Below are 19,344 nucleotides of genomic sequence, written 5' to 3' on the forward strand. Positions count from 1 at the left end.
ACTTAGGAACTTAGAGATCAGCATTTGATTCTGGAATTTGCACAGCATTTCTCTTTGAAAAGCTCATTGTAATTACCGTCATTTACTAAGTGTCATTTACTGGGGCCAGCTACATGGTAGGTTCTATGTTAGGTGCTTTGGAATTAAGTGAAGCACTGACTCATGTCCTTGAAGGACACTTGGATAGGTTCAATAAAATGTGGGGAGAAGGAGCAGAGTAGGATATCATCTTTCTTATTCTGTTGGTGATAAATCTGAGGCCCTCAAAAGTTAAATCATTCAATAGTTCCACCCTTAAGACTTGTACCTTATGTGTGGACCTCACAGTAAATCTTTGGGTAGACATGATGCTGTTCAGAAGTTGTGTACAAGTGATCCTTTAACACTTATAAAAGGCTTCATCCTCCCAAGATGAGGCCTGCTCCAGATTGCAAAGCACCCCAGGGGCAAACACTGGACTTAAATCCAAGTCTTCTAATAGCAAATCCTTTGCTCCCTCGATGTGCACACACTGGGACCAAGAGCAGCCCGGCTATACTCACCATCCGTATCCGTTCATCTTCAAGATTCCTGAGGACAGTGGCAAACTCCTGCAAAGACCTTGCTGGAAGACAGAAAGGGGCCATGAACCAGAAGAAGAGTAATGGGTCTTCAGGAGCCTTTCCAGCTCCACTATGAAGCTATGGATTTCAATTTAGTGTACACACAGATGTCTGAAGTCAATTGCTTCCTCAGACTTCCCTTATCTTTTAATCATTAACCATTCAGGATAAGATGACCCAGAAGTGCAGGTTAATTGCATCTGGCACTCTAGCTAGGGAAGGATTTCTATAAGGAAAAGACCCGCCTGTTCCTGAGAGTCCCAGGACTGGTGAGATGCTGGCAGGCTCCCAGTCCCCAGGCTGGACGGGGCAGAGTTCCGCTCAGATTTCCTGTCCAGAATTCAACCTCCTCAACCTTTGTCATGGGGTTGCGTCAGAGCCCAACCTTTTCTTTGGCACCAGAACTGAATAAATAGTGCTGCTGGCATCAGAAGCCACATCACTGGCATCTCCTTGGGTTCTTGCTCTCTGAGTCCTCAAGCCACTCATTAATAGAATGCAGCATGCAGCGTGACAATAAGTAGGCACTGAGTAGAGTAGCCCTGAGGGTCCTCAGGTCACTTGTGCAACTTTGGGAAAAGCAGCCATCCATTCATGATTTACAATGATGCATTTTAATTGGTCTTCCAATTATCTATGCTTGTTCCCAGGTCCTGGTGCTCCACACAGCAACAGAACTCAAAAAAATAGTTGATGAATTAAGTGACTCACTATAACTTTTCTCAATTCTTTTTTTTTTTTTTTTGTGTGTGTGCTAGGGATGGAACCCACAGCCTCAAGCATGTTAATGCACATGCTCTACCCATGAAACTACAGCCCCAGCCACAACTTTCTTTTTTAAAAAAATATTTTTATTGGTTGTTGATGGACCTTTATTTTATGTATTTATTTACATGCGGTGCTGAGAATCCAACCAGTGCCTCACACATGCTAGGCAAGCACTCTACCACTGAGCCACAACCCCAGCCATCCAACTTTCTTAATTCTCGTTCCCTTAATAGAGTCAACCAATATACCCAATGTGAAAAGAATGAAGTCTAATAATGAGACATCCACAAAGAAAGCTGTCTTGATCTTGCCTACCCTCCAAGCTCAGGGCTGCCTACAAGAGAAGGCAAGTGACAGCAGGGGTGGAGCAGCACAGCACCCTGAGAAACAGGAATGCACCACACCCTGCAGCCTTTTGGTAAGGAACAAAACAAATGGGGATCCTGGTGAGCTGGACCCTGAGCTCCTCTCCCCATCTGAAGGTAGTGACAGCCACGCAGAGCTCCAGCCAGTGGCTACCAGGCCAGAACACAGGGCCAGGAGATGGATTCTCAAGCTTTTCAAAGAAGCTGGGAAACTGGGATTTTAGATAAATTCTATTTATATGATGACTCAATTAAAAAAAAAAAAAAAAAACTCAGAGCCAAAATAAAGGCTGTATTCTGATCTCACCCTGTGAACTATCATTTTGCAACCTCTGGTATAAGTCTCCATTCATCTACCTGCATGTACTTTTGCACCACAGTTCTTAGCACTATTGTTTGGGGACAGAGGGGAAGGACACAAAACCAGCAGGAAGGAAAACATTAAAGGACAGTGGAAAGGACAGTCCCACTGCATGATCTTAAGCTTCCTCAGCACACTGGAAATGAGTGGGGCAATTCCAGAACTTGTGGCAGCCCAGCATAGCCCAGGCCCAACCCTCACACATCTCTGCCCCACCACTCCCTCCGGCGTCTTGTGTCTTTACTAACCTTCAGGCCTCCTCTCCTCTTTTCTTTTTTTTTTTTAAGATTTTTATTGGTTGTTGATGGACCTTTATTTTATGTATTTATTTACAGGCAGTGGGACACCAAAAACTACGACCAACAGCACACGTTTTTATCTTCCACAAGGTTATGACTTACCTATACACATCTCATCATCTGTTTCTGCATCTCCTATGCATTGAAATTTAAATTCATTTAAGGAATCTGCAAACTTGCGCTTCGCTGAAGACAAATCTAGCAGGAAAAAAAGGAAAAAACTGAATTACTGAAATTAAACTGGCCTTCTCAGTCGCTGTTCTTTTTAGTCCTTCTATGAAAATAGCAGCAAGCAGATTTGTTCCAAAGACCATTTGGGGGAACAAATGAATGCAATCTTAAAGTAGTAAATATTTGTTTATAACATGAAACTGATTTGCTCTAAAAGTTCGTATTTTTGTTACATGTGATTCTAATGATTCTAATCCAACCTCTACTTCCTCCTGCCACATAGCAAGTTCTGTCATCTTCATTTGACACATGTGGGAATCTGTTTGGCCCAGGTCAGGGAGGAAGCCTGGATCACAGTCCAAAGCAGTCTCTGCAGCCTGAAGTTCCACCCTGCCAAACCCGCCACGTGGTCAGCACAGCCGCCCCCATGCCTGTCTTAAGGATACTTTCCCCTAAGCCCAACCTCAAGTGGGGAGGGAGCCCTAGGAAAGCTAAAAGCAAGGGCCTGGAGCTGTGGGGCCCCATGGCAGAAGCAGCACTTGACCTTCGTCTTCCAACCTAGGCACACACAGAGCTCAGGTTCTCAGACCCTCTCCATTCTCCTCATGAGCCCAGTGCTGGGCCAGCCAGACAAATTCCCACCTGAGCCATTTCCCTGGGTGGCCATATCCACCGCCACCAGAACAAAGTCCTGGCAACATTTTATAATGGGGTAAAAACACACCCCACACATGGTATCTATAATGAAAACTCTCAGAGGCCCTTGTCAAATTTTAAAAAATAAGCTTTCATTTAAGACAGTAATAAAAGCCAATGATCCTTCCTGAGCCCTCAGCTTCTGTTAAGGGTATAAAACCACGAAGGTACCTTTAAGTGGCCTAACAGACAAGGCTGCTCAGTGCAAATGTGCTTAACTTAATTCCGCACACAGCCTTCCTGCAGATTAGGCTAATCATTCAAATTACCCTTCTCCAAGCTTTCCTCACTGAAGGGGAAATGGCATTATGTTCAAATTCCCAGAGGAGGGAAACATGAGGCAAAACTGGTAACAAGGCCTGGCTTTAATAAGACACGGGCTGGGAGGAGGGCGGTCTTCTGGCTTCACAGATCAACACAGCCTACTAAATAAAAGCATCGTGGTCCTCAACGTTTCTCTTTCTTTGCTCCCATTTTGTCCCTTAGAGTCAAGGGGTCATGTTTTTCATCTTCTGATTTTGTTTGGTTTGTTCTTTCTTCTTGCACCTGGCAGGGCATCCTGCTCAGCCTGTGCTAAATAAATGCAGAGGGAGTCATGGCACCCAAACCCCATCCCCAGCATTCCTCCCAAGCAATGGCTGCTCGGGAAAAGCCAGGCTCAGGCCTTGCTGCTATCCTCAAGTCCAGGGCTCAAGCTACTGCATGGAGCATGGACCACCCTCCCACAAAGTCAAATGACCCAGGTTCTGAGCTAACTAGGGCTTGTGCAAAGCACTTTGTTCTACAGTGCAAGACATGACACTTGGGGTGAAAAAGGGGAACACAGGAGCCAACTTCCAGTCCCTCTCTGGTTCAGTCACTTGGTCCTAGACAAAAAGTCAAAAGATGCTGGAGGGGAAGCAGGCTTCTCTCACAACTGGCCATTCCAGGCAGAGGAAAGCCCTCAGAACACAAGCCACCCTCCAGCAAGTCAAGAAGAACAGAAGCATCTGGAAGTCAGAACACTGTAGGGAGGAAGGAAAGGGGCAGCCCCAGGCAGGCAAGAGCAAACAAGGGAGAGTGGTGTTTTAGAGTGAAACAGGAGCCCTCCAAGAGGACATCCAATGTGCACTGAATTCTTTAATCTGAATGTTCCTCAACCAGAACCCACAAAGAAAGGCTGAGTGAGGAGTAAGAACAGCTCTGCCCCTGCATCCACCATCCTCCTGGGCCTCCCCAAGAGGGCGAGACAGACTCAAGTTGGACCATCATCTCGACAACATGAAAAAAATGTGAAACATAAGCCAGGCTTGGGAAAGATTCCAGCAGGCACCTGAAAGGCTGTGCTGCCAGGGCCAGCCGCCAATGCAGACCGAGGAGCAGCTAATAATAATGCACAATGGGGCTTTGTGGGGTCTTTTCACAGGAAGACCCATTTCACCTGGGAGCTCATGACCACAAGGTAACCTGAATTCACTGTCCAGTGGCTCAGAGCACACTCTGCCACTGCAGAAGCCTGAGTAGCACTGCAGATTGGAGGGACCAAAGGGCCTCGTCCCTTAATGGAAGACTGGGGATGAGTGCTGCTATGGAGTCAGTACTGGGCTCTGAGCCAATGAGGACAGCTGGGGTGAGTAAGAGCCCCAATCACTGGAACCTGAAATGTTCTCACCTCGGACTTAGAGAAAACTTCCAGGGAAGCTACAGTAGACACCTGTTGTTTTCTTGTTCAGAATCCATAATCCAGACGTTGGGACCACATCTCAAGCCTATTTGGGAGAACCTCCCTTCTCTATTTGCATTCTATGGGGTACTGGTTATAGGTTGATCAACCCCAACCTCTTGCTCCAGCCCCAGCCCCCACTGGCTCCTGGGTTCAAGTTCCAGCTCCACCACTTATCAGATATAAAACCCTGGGTCAAGTCTCAGTTACATCATCTGAAAGAAGCCTCAGGTGGGCTGGACACTCTGGACAGGCACTCTACCTACCACAAGATTCCTCTTTAGGCTAAAGCTGTGCTACTCTCTCCGGATATATGAATCCTTCAAAAATAGGCCCCACTGGGGAGAAGCATGATTATTCACGTGTAGAGCTCAGAGAAGCTAAAGGACTGACATAAGAACACACAATCAGACAGAAGACACCTATGACTCCAGTGTTCTCAGAACTGAGACCCTTGTAGCATCTGGCAACAACAAGTTAGCTCACCCCATTAATCCATTTTGTTCCCCTGTCCCAGATGTAATATGTAATTATAATGTAATTATACGAATAAAATTATAGCAATATTAATTAATTATATAAACTCTACATTATGATTTTCAATGTACTTTTATGTACCTGTGTCGACTTTGTTGAAATATTCACAGAACTGAAAGCTTGGGACTTAATGGGTTAAGATAACCCCTCTGTTACTTGGGACAATGGAGAAGGCATCAGAATGAGAATACTCAAAAACCATTGCTTCTGACCTAATTCAACCCAAAAGCATTGGTGATGTCTTAAGTAAATTATCACCCTGGATGTGCGACTCATCCAATGATTCATTTCTGCAGCTTTTGCTCTGGTGGGCACAGGATTCTATAACATGCATATTTCAATGAGGAGAAGGGCGGGAGGGGCTGGCACTGAGGCTAGAGCATGCCAAGCATCATGGCCCCACTCACATAACCTCACTGTTTCATGTTGAAGTGGTGCAAGAACAGCAAGGAGCCCTGCAGAGCCAATAATGTTTACTTTGCAGAACATCTGTTGCTAGAAAAGCAGAGTGTTGTCCAGAGTAGAGCAAAGTGGTCAATGCCCACATCCGGGGAAGACAAGGCTCTTCTTCTATGAGCGAGGAGACCAGAAAGGCAAGGACATGGAAGCAGCTAGAAATCTGGCCTTGTAAGACTGCTCCTAAAGCCATCTGGTCACTCAGGGTCCAGAGGAAAGTACCCTTCCCTTCCTGAAGATGCCATGCTTTGCCTCAGCAAATACTAATTTGCACAGAAGTTAAGAGAATTTAACCCAAATGTGATCCCTCTTTCACTAAGGAGAAGATTTATCACAATTTTTAAAAACTGAAAATCTGCCTTAATCTTATGCAAATTTACAGGAAATATTGCAAATCAAGACATTTCCTTTGACTCCATAGGGAAAACTGAACAGAATTGTGCACACACAAACAGGCACGCATGTGTATACCCACATAATAAAGAACTCAAGATAACATTACAATTTTATTTCTTTTCAGTGGATCTACTGCCTTTCTGGGCCATAGTTACCCAAATTGCATATAAGTATCCTTAATATTTTCTGCTACTCAGTCACATTCTTCTCTCTAGATTTAGAAAGTGATTGCAGTTAATAAAGACCAAGGGCAGAGGTAAGAACTTGCAAAAGGATTGGCCTCTTGGCTGCTTTAAGAACAAGAATACCACAGTCCCCAGCCCTTGCTGATCTGTCCCTTCTTTCAATGCCAATCACACTCACTCTCTGGGCCTCATTCTGAAACTCCATGTCATAGAATACAAAATGTGCCTAGCACAGGGCTGGACAGTGACTCTCAAAATCTGCTGTATGGGCCAGGCACAGCAACACATGTTGGCTTACAGGTAGAGTGCCAGAGGTCACCACAGAGGCACCGTGACTCAGAACTGAGAGACAAACACAAGTTCTCCAAAGACTCTAGTTTACTACACATCCCCATTCCCAGGAAAGCCCTACATACTCAAAACCAAAGTCTCTCCTCACCTCTTCTCCTCCCCCAAAGAGCCAGTTAACAGTGAGGAAGGGCATCACCTGACCATCTGTCTTGCCACACATTTTGACACCTGCCTATCATCTTTGATGGGTGGTCTACTTCATGCACAATGTCCATTCCCAAGCCTGTCCATTTCACCTGCAAGTATCTCTCAGTTCTGCCCACTCCTCCCATCGCAAACCCTTACCCAATTAGCCCCATTTGCCTGAGTAACTGTAACTGATTCCTTTCACATGTCCCCACATCCACTTTTGTTCCTCTGGTCAGTTCTTTGCACAGTAGTTTCAGCCCTAGGATGGTTTCCCAGAGCTCTAAAAATAAAGACCAAAGCCCTTCTCCCTGAGGGGCCCTGAAGGGTGTGACCCCGCCACCTCCTTCTCTGGGCTCTGGGTGCCCTGGCCTCTGAGGCTCCTGGAGGGTGTGCCACTCTGCCTGTAGCTCTCAACTCAAAAGTCCCTTTCCCCAGGAAACCTTCTCTAAGCAAGCCACAACTGACTCTGTTTCTCACTCCCTGTGTCCTATACTCCTCTTCTTTAGAGTAATTTTATATTCAGTCAGGTAATTTTTTTTTCATTAATATCTCCCCCACTAACATTCCATACAGGCAGACTCTTGTCCCTTCATGCACGCTGCTATATCCCCAAACCCAGCACAGTGCAGGGCCCAGAGCAGGTGTTGCTGAAAGAAAAATAAGGGGAAGTTGGGCATTCCACAGGTCCATCAGCCTTCAACAAGGGACAAATAAAAAAAAAAGATTAGACAAACTATGGAAAGTTCTTCTTAAGTCTGGTTGAAGCTTGCCATAAGTGGAAGGAGCTAATGGTGAACAGGGAACCACCATTTACTTAATGCCCCTGCTGATGGTGGCTGGAAGGAGAGTCACCATCATCAGAGGCATTAAGCAAAACCTCTATTCCAAGGACCTGGAGAAATGAACTACAAATCAGTCAAATGCCAGCCCAAACTATGTCTCCAATCCCAAGCCTGGAGTCAAACCAGAATAAGGAAGAGTCTCCAGAGGACCCTCTCTTCTTTCTCCTTATCTAAGCAAACAGAACACATCCTATCAAAAACTGTGTGAGAGGGGCTGGGAAGACCAGGAAGCCCCAGAACACATCCTATCAAAAACTGTGCTTAGAGGGAGGCATTTCCCCCTACTCTCCATTTCCCCAATTCAGCATGTGACATTTTAAACCTAGTTCATTGTGCTTGGCTCTAGGAAAAGCAAGAGGTGGGCTCTTTTAAATGCTATTCTACAGCCAGAATTCTTGCACTATACCAACAAAAAGAAGCAGACCGTGTTCAAATCTCAAACCAAACAGAAAGTCACCATAGCATTTGACTAGTTTCTGTGACATGTGTTGTGAACTGCCACTAGATGGCAATCAACCATATCAAAGAAGGTATGTTTCTCAAGAAGAAATGACAAGATCTGGACAGATCCTGCCCCATAGGTGAAGACCACTCACCTGAGAAGGAAAGCAGCTCACTCAGGGTGCTCAGTCGGCAGGGGAGGGAGGGTTTTGGCCTGCAAGTGGGAAGAACTACTCTAACACACTCAGAAAGCCTGTGTTCATCTAAGCAGTCAAGCCAGAGCCAGGGCTGGGAGGGGTGGTAGGGATGAAGTCACTGCCAGAATGGCTCAGATTCTTTCAAATCTAGCTGGGGCAGACTTGGAAAACCTCTTATCTCCCTGAGGCGGATGATACGCCCACCAACCCTATCAGTCACACACATTATATGATGTGTATTCTGATTATACATCTGCATGCTTTTCCTGGAGCCATTTCCCTGAAACTATTTCCTAAATGAGGCCATACCAGCACTGACTCTGGAGAATTTGTTTTTCCAGGCAGAGCATAAAGGATAATGAAATTTTCAGAGTTGATTCTAAAAATGAAATCAAGTAGAACATGGAAGGGTGGTGCCCTTTCCAAGATGAGGTTTTGAATTCTACTTACATGGAAATACCCTTCAGGAAAAATATGGGAATCCCAAATCCATCTAAATACACATCAAGATCCCTATAATTAAGGGTTAACTTATCCATTACTTTACCATGAAACATGCACCTATTAAAAATATTCAATTATTCCATCCTCACAACCATCCTGTAGAATAGGTATTATCATCTCCACTTTGCAGATGGGGAAACAGAAGCTCAGAAAGGTTAAATAACCTGCCCAAAGTTTCACAGTAATGAGCGGTAGGACAAGAAACCTGGTCCTTCTGACTTCAAATCTCTTTATATGCTATCACCTCATTTTCTCAAATATTTTAGAATTTGGAATCAGGGCACTCAAAAAATTAAACAAAGGTATGTCTATACCCCATATCCTTAAAAGGAACTTAATTTAAAAGGGTCTAATGTGTATATAGAAAACTATAAATGAAGGTTGAATCAAAGAGTAAAAAAAAAAAAAAAAAAAACCCCGAAAACTACCAAAGTGCAAATGGGATATTATTCCAGCTGGGGCCACTGGAGACTACACAGAGAGAAAAAAAGAATAGGGAGTGGCACTTGCCCTGAGCCTTATTTGGATATGCACAAATGGGAGGAGGCACAGGGCTGGGAGGCAGGCCTGGGAAGGTATTCAAGAAGAAGAAATGGAGCAAAGAGATGCAGTAGCAGAGGACCACCCAGAAACAACAGGAAGTTCATCTAGCTGGACAGGAGAGGAAGTGTGAGGGAGGTTAGAATCAAACCCTGGAAGGTCTTGATTGCCACACAAAGGAATGTAGACTTTCTCCCTTAACAAAATGGAAACTAGATTTTTACAGAGGAGTGACAAGGTCAACCTACACATGGATTAAGCCTTTTACTAAGAAGCTGGCCCAGAACTTTGTTTTAGGACACCTACTTTAGTTTGCCCATCAAGCTTCACTGTTAGATAGTACAACTACAGTCAAGAGGCTTCCTCCCTGTGGGACAACTAGATGGCAGGGAACACAGAATTACCAGTCAAACTGGACTATGCAGACCACTGCAAAGCCAAGAGATAAGGAAAGAGTATGCACAATTCAAAGAAGCTCTGCTCCCTACTGAAAGCTCCAAGTACTACTTACCAATAATCAGCAGCATTGTCGTGAGATGTACTGAATTATATACAGTTCACCTGTGTTTGCAAAGTATAATTTTACCTTTTATATTTAGATATTATATATTATTACATTTATATAAATAGGCATATATCTATATATTTTATGTTGTTTATGTGTTTTTCATGTATCGTAAATATTAACTTACTCTCATAAGAAACTGAGAATTCTAGGGAGGAAATGCTGTGTGTGTGTGTGTGTGTGTGTGTGTGTTTGCTGGGGATCAGTCCCCCAGCTTTATGCATTCTAGGCTATCACTCTACCACTGAGCCACATTTCCAGAACAGAACATGTTCAATGTCAGTGCAAGGCATATGTAGTAGGCACTTACTAAACATTTGCTGAATCCATTACTACTGCATCAAGTGATTTAATCGGTATCAGATATATGATGAAAACTCAAGCCCTAAGGAGCCCTCCCATAGTCAGGTACAATGGCACACACCTATAATTCTAGAAACTCCAGAGGCTGAGGTAGGAGGATTTCAAGTTCAAGGCCAGTCTCAGCAACTTAGTGAGGCCCTAGGCAACTTAGGGAGACTCTGCCTGAAAATTTTTTAAAATAAAAAGGGGTTGAGATTTAGCTCAGTGGTCCAGCACCCCCAGGGTTCAATCTCTAGTACTCCCCCCCAAAAAAAGCCCACACCATGACTGAATTGCTCATACCAGCAATAAAGAAGCTGGACACAGGGAATTAAGGTACCATGTTTAGCCCAGTTATATTCATATGCTGCCCCAAGATATGATAAGGCAGCAGAAGGTCAGTGCAGGAAAAAGTCCCTCAAGGAAAAGTGCAGTATTTACTTAGTTGCAACAAAGAAACCCATTTTGTAAAAAACTGATCAATGGAGGGTGCAAAAGAGAGGGTATTTCCAGGCTGCTGAAGTACAAATCAATCAGTCAATCTCTCACACAGAGAGAGCATGTATGACATGCTTGGTCTTCCCAGACCCCTGGTCCCACACTTCCTAGTTGTGTGACTTCAGCCACATTACTCAACCTTTCCAAGTGTCCATGTTACTATGAGGATAATAGGAACTTCACAGGGTTGTCATGGGAATTTAAAAGGCAAAGAAAGGGAAAAAGAATGGCGGAGCAGAGCACAGGACAGCCCTCAGTGGCTGGCCTGCCTTCCTTCCCATAAGCAGAGGCTGAGTGGAAGTTTCCAGCAGGTTAGAGAATCAACAAAGGGAGAGCTTTCATTAGCATAAGAATTAAGCCATTTTTGCCTCATTGAGTCACCAAACTAACCAAATAACCCTATATACTTGGAGCACTTAAAGGTTTTCCTCAAATGCTTAGAAAACCCTAAAGCATCTACAAATCTACAATTTCCTTTCACCCCTGACAAAGAAAAGCAAGGCAAAAACCTTGGATTAAACAATGCTATTTTAGAATAGCATATGCAGCTTAGTGGTAGATCAATTTGCCTAACATGCCCAAAGCCAGTGGATGGGTCCCCAGCACCACAAAGACACACTCATTTTAAGGAACTAACTCAAAGCAGCAAGGTTTTCTTCTTCAGAATTTGATTAAACTCAAGTAGGGGCTTTTAAATGCACTAGGGAAAGTGTGGTACCAGCAGATCCCTTTAGTCAATTGCCTAAGAGGATGAAAGAATTCGTGTGCCAAAGTGACATCCAAGAGGCTTGGAATTTACATGAGGTGTGCATGCCCCAGATGCTGGGCTTTCTGAGAAAGAAGTACCCTAAGCAGAGGAGGGAGGGGGACTTGGAAAGGAGAGGGGAACATGAAGAGGAGACCATGCAGGTCAGACCAAGGGGTCTCACAGTGAGCAGGTGAGAGGGGCTGGGAAGACCAAGAAGCCCCAGCCAGAGGGGAGCGTGGGAGAGTCTCAGTAGTACTGTGATGCTCAACACCAAAGACAGGAGCAAGGAGCCAGGTGGCAGGGTCTCAAGGCTTGACTTTTGCTTTTCCTTCCCTCTAAAGCAAGGTTTCTCAAGCTTTAACAAGCCCCCAGCCACCAGGGTATCTGTCAAAATGCATATTCTGATTCAGTAGGCCTGGGAGCCCCAGAGTCTGCATGTCTAAATGAAGTCCCAGGTGATGACATGATGTAGCCCTATACCACCCTCTTTGGCACAAGGGTTTGGACTTCCACCCCAGACCCTGGAAGAAAAACTCAGTTGCTTTGTGCTTCCAGCATGGTGCTGGGAATATACAAGACCTCAGTAGATACTAGAGAATCAGTGAATGAATACCTTGAGAACCAGTTGCAAACAGAATAAAACCAAACATGAGCCATACCTTGCACAGCCACCACACAAGGGGACCTAGAGAAAGCTCTTTACACACCTCAGGGGTACCAAGCCCACTGGAAACTCAGGAGTAAAATTCCACCGGAAGTATCCTTCAGTGTTTTTTTTTTTTTTCCTAATAGTGAAAACATTTACTAGATATTCTTACAGCAGTGCGCACCTTTATGTCATTCTCGGAGAGCAATTTGCAGAAGCCCAACTGAGGAAACACAGACTCTGTTAATTCTCGGCAAATAACCATAGCAACTAATACCCCCCAAATAAAATGATGTCTTCACAAGGATGTGCCGGCTCAATTAGATTAAGAGGGTGACGTGTACCATCTGAAAATTTATGGTCGTAAACTTACAGCAAAAGCCAGACCTTCTTGGAAGAGGTTTATAAGAAAGGCCTTGCCAATAAATCGAAGATTTGGGGAAAGAGCCAGAAAAATTGAGGAGATGAGGAACTGGAGCAGCAGTGTTCTGCTCTGTCAAGTTCTGAGAGAGGGCCAAAGTATCCACATACAAATCCGGAACTTGATTAAACAGTTACACATCTGAGTGCCACCACTTCAAGCCACTGAACTTTTGTCCTTTTTCTATGCCTTCCTTTATTCATAGTACAAAGGGAAAACCAGTACTGCTACCTCAGAAAAGCATTTGGAGATACAGACCAAAATAATTATAGAACTTTTAAATGCCAAAATGGAAAATTGCAAAACAGTAAATTAGGATTGATGATGGATTTCAGCCACATTCATTTCTCAATGGGTCATCACAGGATGCAGCCATTTCTGTTCCAAGGTCTTTACATTGGAATTGGACTTGTGAATGAAGGAGCCAGCATCCATAGATCTATAGCCTACTGTCCACGCCCTCAGAACTGCCTCTTCCTTGCAAAACAGATCTCTGCAATCACATTTGCACTGAACAAATCCAGGCAAGCAAGAACCTCATCTGAAAAGCAGGAATAGAATACCAAAGCCTGTCACCTCCCTGTCACCCCTGAAACTTTTCCAGCAAAGGACAAAAAGAAACCACCAACCAATAACCCAGCCCAAAGAATCAGGGCTTAATTGGCATTCAGTAGTTGTTAACTCAGAAAGTCACAGACAGCATAATCAGACACACTTCTGGAGGTTCTTATCAACAGCAGAGATCAGCTTGAAGGTAGTCAAGTAAACTGAGGTCGTCAATAGCCAAATATGCCTAGAACACTGGTGCTGGGGCTTTGGAACAGCTTCCCAGGGTGCAAAATCCCATCTTAGGCACTTGCATGGCGTCTGATCTCAGTTTCCACCTGTGTGAAATGGAACTATTGAGAAACCTGCCTTCTGAGGTTCCTGTGAGAAATCAAGACAATATGTGGAAGTATTTAGCGCAGAGCCTGGCCAGCAGTAAGCACTCAATAAACCATAGGTGTTAGTGTTAGACACTTTTATGTAATAATGTAGTACACAAAACGCCAGGCTGATTTATGTCTGCAGACAGGAGAGGATGATCCAGCCACCCGGCCACCTCCTACCCTTCCTTACGCCCGCCCGCCCCCACCACGTGGACCTCCTCTGGTCCGCCCTCCACACCTCCTCATGTAGCATTATTAGGATCTACACTGAATCAGCCTAATCCTAAAGTACAGATCAGACACTCCTCAACACTAACACCACAGGAAGAAAGGCAGCAGCTCCTCAGCACCAGAACAAAGTCAATTAAAAAAACAAGATTCGTTTGTCTCCCCAGGGATGAAATGAATGTTTCCCAAAGAAAATAAAAAAGTACCTAGTATCTGAACAGAGCCACACCAAATAACATTCTCAGAAATTAGTTTCACTTTCTTTTATCCCCTGTTTAATAAGCCACTTCCCTGCCTTACCTCAGCGAGGCCCCACGCAGGAAGGTCCCAGAAGGCAAATATTCACCCTTCTCAGATGTTTCTGAGAAATCAAGGTTCCTGCCTCCATTCCTCCTTACCCAACACTAATAGCAACACAGTCTCCTCCCAGCCCCAGTAAGAAGTGGTGCTCCAGCTAGTTCTCATGTACTCCTTGTTCCAGACCACCATGAAATTTGAGAGGCCAAATCAGTAGTTCTTAAAATATGGTACCACTTGAGACAGACTCTCCTAGGGTGCCTGCTGCAGCAGTGTCAATCAAAGTGTCTGAAGCTGGGGCACAGGATTTGGCTTCCCCAGCAATTTTTATGCATGTTGAAGTCTAAGAATGGATACTACCTAAACCTTCAGAACATCTAGTGCCAAGTACCAACAATGGAATCACTGCAGACTGCATAGTGGGAGCTCCACAGAGCAAGCTGGATTTCTAACTCCTGATAGTGAGTTGACAGACACTGGCAAAGTGGGCAATCAATGCTCAAGCTGGAAGAAATCCAGGTGGCCACAGGGGTAGAAGGGGGAACATCACAATTCAATTTTTTTTTTTGAGAGAGAGAGAGAGTGAGTGAGTTTTTAATATTTATTTTTAGTTTTCAGCAGACACAACATCTTTATTTGTATGTGGTGCTGAGGATCGAACCCAGCGCCGTGCACATGCCAGGCAAGCACACTACCGCTTGAGCCACATCCCCAGCCCACACAATTCAATTTTTTAAAAATCACAAATTCCAAAGCTGGAATTGTTTTTCAAAAAATGTTCTCCATCTTTTCTCTAATTCTGAAAACCACACAATCGAGAAGAAATGCAACTCTGTTTGGAGGCTGATTTGTAGAAACCCAGTTCATGGCACCTGGAGGTGATGAATGGCCCTGATGCTGACTGCCAGAAACCTATCCAGAACCAGGCTCCTCAAGGGAGGGACAACTGCCTTCAGTGCCTGGGAAGCCAAGCACTCCTGGACCACAGGCCTAGGCTAGGGCTGCCAACACAAGCTCTGCCCCAGTTAATGTTCTGTCTCACACAGACTCAAGTGGAATCCAGGATACAGGCTCCCAGGGCAGCTGGAAAATGGAAATGCCTGAGGTAGAGGCAGGACAGCTTCATGGGCATGCAACCTGTACAGCTGTGTAAGGACCCACGCTCCAGAGGACCTGCTTGGTTTTATGCCCCGCTGTAGCTCTCTCAAATTTTTCAATAATGTTATCTTTGAACTTGGGGGTTGTAAGTGAAATCCAGTAGGAGAGTAGAGTACATACATGAACAGAGATGTGTATAGCCAGGGTGTCATGTGTCCATTGGGGTTCCTTGTGGCCCCAGATGTACATAGTCCCTGGATGCCAAGAAGTACAGAATTTTGAAGGATCCATGACATGTGGGAGCTCAGAGAGTCTTAAAGTGGGTACAAGGTAAGCATGCTCCGTCTACAACTGCTTCTACCTGAGAGGCCACACCTTCCTTTCAATTAGAACCTGCCAAGTGCAAGAAGGCAGGTGAATTCCGAGAAACTTGTGACCCACAGATCCTATCAAAGCTTTTCTTACTTGAGTTATTCCCCTGGATAAGCCAACCACTGTGTGGATAATACAGAATAGGAAAGATGAGGCATCACGAGTTCCTTTCCCTTGCAGGCCCTCTTTACTCAGTAAGCAGAAGGTACAGCGTGCTGGGGACATGGGCACATCAGGAAGAGAAAGAACAGCCCTGAGTTATTTTGTGCAGAGTTTCCACTGTTCTTGGAAGAACAAAATAAATGCATATAAGGTATGAAGTATGAATGGCACAACTTTGGTCATTCTGCATACCAAACATTTAAAACTGGCATTGTATAGCACAAAGATGAACAGATAATTTCATACTAATAGTTTAAATTTAATTTTTTTTCCTTTTTAGAACAAATTTAAAACACCATGAGTCAACAGAGACTGGGAAAGAAAGAAGCTATTTTAGATCTTTAACAGCATTTATGGCTGCTTTTTACAAAGCCCTACAGATTACATACCATTCAGGTGCAGGAACACCCAGGGACCGCTTTCCCATCTCCATTAACTCTTTTCCCCTCCAACTGGTACCTGGAGGAAGACCCCTGTCCCGGTGGCACCACCACCGTCTCTGGCCTGGACTCTAACTGGCCTCCTCACTTTCTCCAGTTGCCCAGAATGACCTATTCAAAAGGCAGATCTGGTCTTGTCACTGCCCGGTCCATCTCCTCCCCAATTGTGACTCTTTTCATTTCGTTGAAGATAAATCTGACCGAAACCTACAAAACTGCCTCATCCGCACCACCCATCAGCCTTGCCCTCTTCTGTGGCCTACCCCACTGGCCAACTTTCAGGCCTTCAAAGGTGCCAGGATTACTCCAGGAACAAAGTGTGGCCCATCTGCCTGGAGGTGCCCTCGGGTACTGTCCCTCTGCCCCTCAGACTCAGCTTGGAGGGTCAGTTCCTCAGGGAAGCCACCTCCTCTCATTCCCCACCCACCCCAGGGATAGACTCTCCTGGCTCCCTGTGAAGGGATAGGAAGGAATAGGATTCCTTTGATTTGGGTGAATGTTTAATGTGTAGTTTCCTGGTGATTTAATAAACTTCATGCAGGCAGTAGACATGACTTTTGCTCATAAAAGGATAGTTGTCAAAATCCTAGCCCTAATCATGTTTTTGATACATAAACAAATTTCCAAATAAGAACGTGACTCTTTTTTTTTTAAAGAGTTCAGTCAGAAAAATGACAAACCCTGCAATTCCCTTTTGAAAAAAGGAGAAATGGGATCACAGGAATAAAGACAAAAAAAATCACCATCCCATTATCTGCACCTTCATGACACACACAAAGCAAACCAGAACCCATTTCCTAGGCTTGATTTTGAAGCAACAAAATATACATTCCCCACGTACATTCTTCCTCATCCAACAAGATGCTGCTTCTGTTTTTACATTGTACCACTCATGAATTTTCAAACCACTTTGCCTACAGGCAAAAAGTAGAAGAAGATTTTGCATTTGTGTATCCAGAAATATTGTATATCTAGGCCAAAAGTTTAAATATATAATCTGGTGACAAGTTATGCCAATTATCATCAGGTAATTGCAGAAGCTGTCCTTTCTAATATATCAGGTATTACTTGAGGAATCACACACCCACACTCTCAAACATGTCCTTTGGGGAAGTGTTTCTTGATTTGGCTTTTGGAGTTCACCTGCATCAGAACATCCCAGAATCACTAAGAAATTCTGGAAATTAAATATGGGAATCTGCCTTTTTAATAAGTTCTCCAGGTGATTGTGATGCACTATAGGTTTAAGAAGCACTGTTAGAGGAAGACATTGCAGTCAAGGTTTAAATACGAGGGAACTGGAAGGAGCTAGTAACACTGAACCTGAGAAAGCAGGGAAACAAGAAAGAAAAAAGGAAAGCAATGTCCTGCAGATCCGGAAAGTCCCTGGCAACAGGCCTCCAAGAAAGTAGCAGGAAACTGTTCCCAGAGAGAAGGACCATGGAAAAACCCTAGGCCATTGTTCTCCAGGGTCATTAATTAATTTGGCCATTTTACTCTCATGGACACTTCCTCCTATCTCAAGGTACTCCTGGGTTAGTAAGAAATCCTGACATGTTCCCCTGCTGCAGGAAGGATAGGTGAACGTGACCCAGGGACCAGCTGGAGCAAAGAAGGTTACTCCTCACAGTCTCACAGCTTCTCCAGGGTATCTGAGAGGAATCCTGCTCCCTGAAGCCTGCCCCAGAGACTGGAGTTGCAGCTGCTGCTGGCTGTCCCAGCTCCCAGTGCAGCCTCACTGCCCCTACCAACCAGAAACCTTGAGGAATGAGAGGACGCACAGGAAGTCTCCAGCCTGCGTCCACCAACTTCAGTACCCTCTCCTACACTGGGAGGAGTAGTGTCCCCAAAATGCTGGTCTATCCAAAACCTGCCAGGTGACCTTATTTGGAAACAGAATCTTTGCAATCATAATCAATTAAAATGAGGTCACACTGAATAAGGATGGGCCCTAGATCCAGTGACTAGCTTCCTTACAACAGGATCAGTCACTCAGGGAAGGTGGCCATGTGAAGACGGAGGCCCATAGGGGCCAGGGCTATGTCACAGCACCCAGACTTCTCTTTCCCAGCACTTTCCAGACCTCCTCAATGTGGATAGTGCTCCAAGAGGGCCAAGTGAGGGCAGAACTGTGCACTGCTGTAGTCAGAGCTCACCACCCGCCCAGCTAGGCCCAGGAGTAAAGGAACCACTAACTGCACAGCATATATGTGTATGGATACCCCTCGTTCTTCACTACTTGACTAAGAAGTGGTCTGTCTTCTATGTGACTTCTCCCAGCTATGACTAAACTTCTGTTAAAGGAATAAACTGAACTATGCAGATCACTCATTTATTCTGTTATTCATTCAAAAAACTATGAATTGTGTACCTTTTTAAAAATATATAATTTAGTGTAAAAATATCACTGCAGAGACCAACATAGGCAAGAAGCAGATATGACCCATGTCTTCATGGCATTATAAGTGGAGGTGTAGGGAAGTGTAGGTCATTCATAGATAACCTCACATCCAAGCCTGAAAAAATGATAAAAACTATCTCTTTCATAAGCATGTCTCCTCTGCTAAGACATGTCCTCCTTAGAGTTCCCAGGGCCGACACAGTACCTGGCACACAATGAACAATCAATAATGTGGATGAATGAAGGATGAATCGACTGAGGACAGGTGGGTGGAAGAACAGATGGAGGAAAGGAAGGAATAATGCCTGGGACATGACAGGCAGTTGACAATGACAGGCAGAGGAAAGATGCACAGATATGAAGTATCCACACACCTGACATGAAATGTGCACAAAGCATAACTTCAAAGTGCAAAAGATGCCAAAGCCCTCTTAAGTGGCACCTCCAGAACCTTCCCCCCCCCCCATTTCATTCCAGAATGACCCAGTGCCGCCCAGTACCTGCTGGGAAATGGTAACTTCAACTGAATGTGTAATCATTAGGTAGAAAAATAGCTTCACAACATGAAGATGCCCTGTCTTGCTTCCCACCACTCCCCTTTCTTTCTGAAATGGGGCTTTTAAAAGCCTGTTTTGCCTGTCCTCTGCCACCAAGA

General features: G+C 44.7%; 1 protein-coding gene across 5 annotated transcripts in view; it reads right to left on the reverse strand.

Annotated features, from left to right (window-relative positions):
• The window catches only part of Arhgap26 (Rho GTPase activating protein 26), a 421,874-nt gene that overhangs the window by 316,749 nt on the left and 85,781 nt on the right, over window positions 1-19,344 (reverse strand). For all 5 annotated transcript variants that reach the window (XM_071612274.1, XM_027927794.2, XM_027927796.2 and 2 more), the window contains exons 2-3: window positions 2,498-2,593; window positions 543-604 (exon numbers count right to left, since the gene is read on the reverse strand). In XM_071612274.1, the coding sequence (XP_071468375.1) occupies window positions 543-604; window positions 2,498-2,593 (158 nt within the window). The remainder of the gene's footprint in view (window positions 1-542; window positions 605-2,497; window positions 2,594-19,344) is intronic.

The sequence above is a fragment of the Marmota flaviventris genome, chromosome 5, assembly GCF_047511675.1.
Source record: "Marmota flaviventris isolate mMarFla1 chromosome 5, mMarFla1.hap1, whole genome shotgun sequence".
In the NCBI taxonomy this organism is placed as follows: domain Eukaryota; kingdom Metazoa; phylum Chordata; class Mammalia; order Rodentia; family Sciuridae; genus Marmota; species Marmota flaviventris.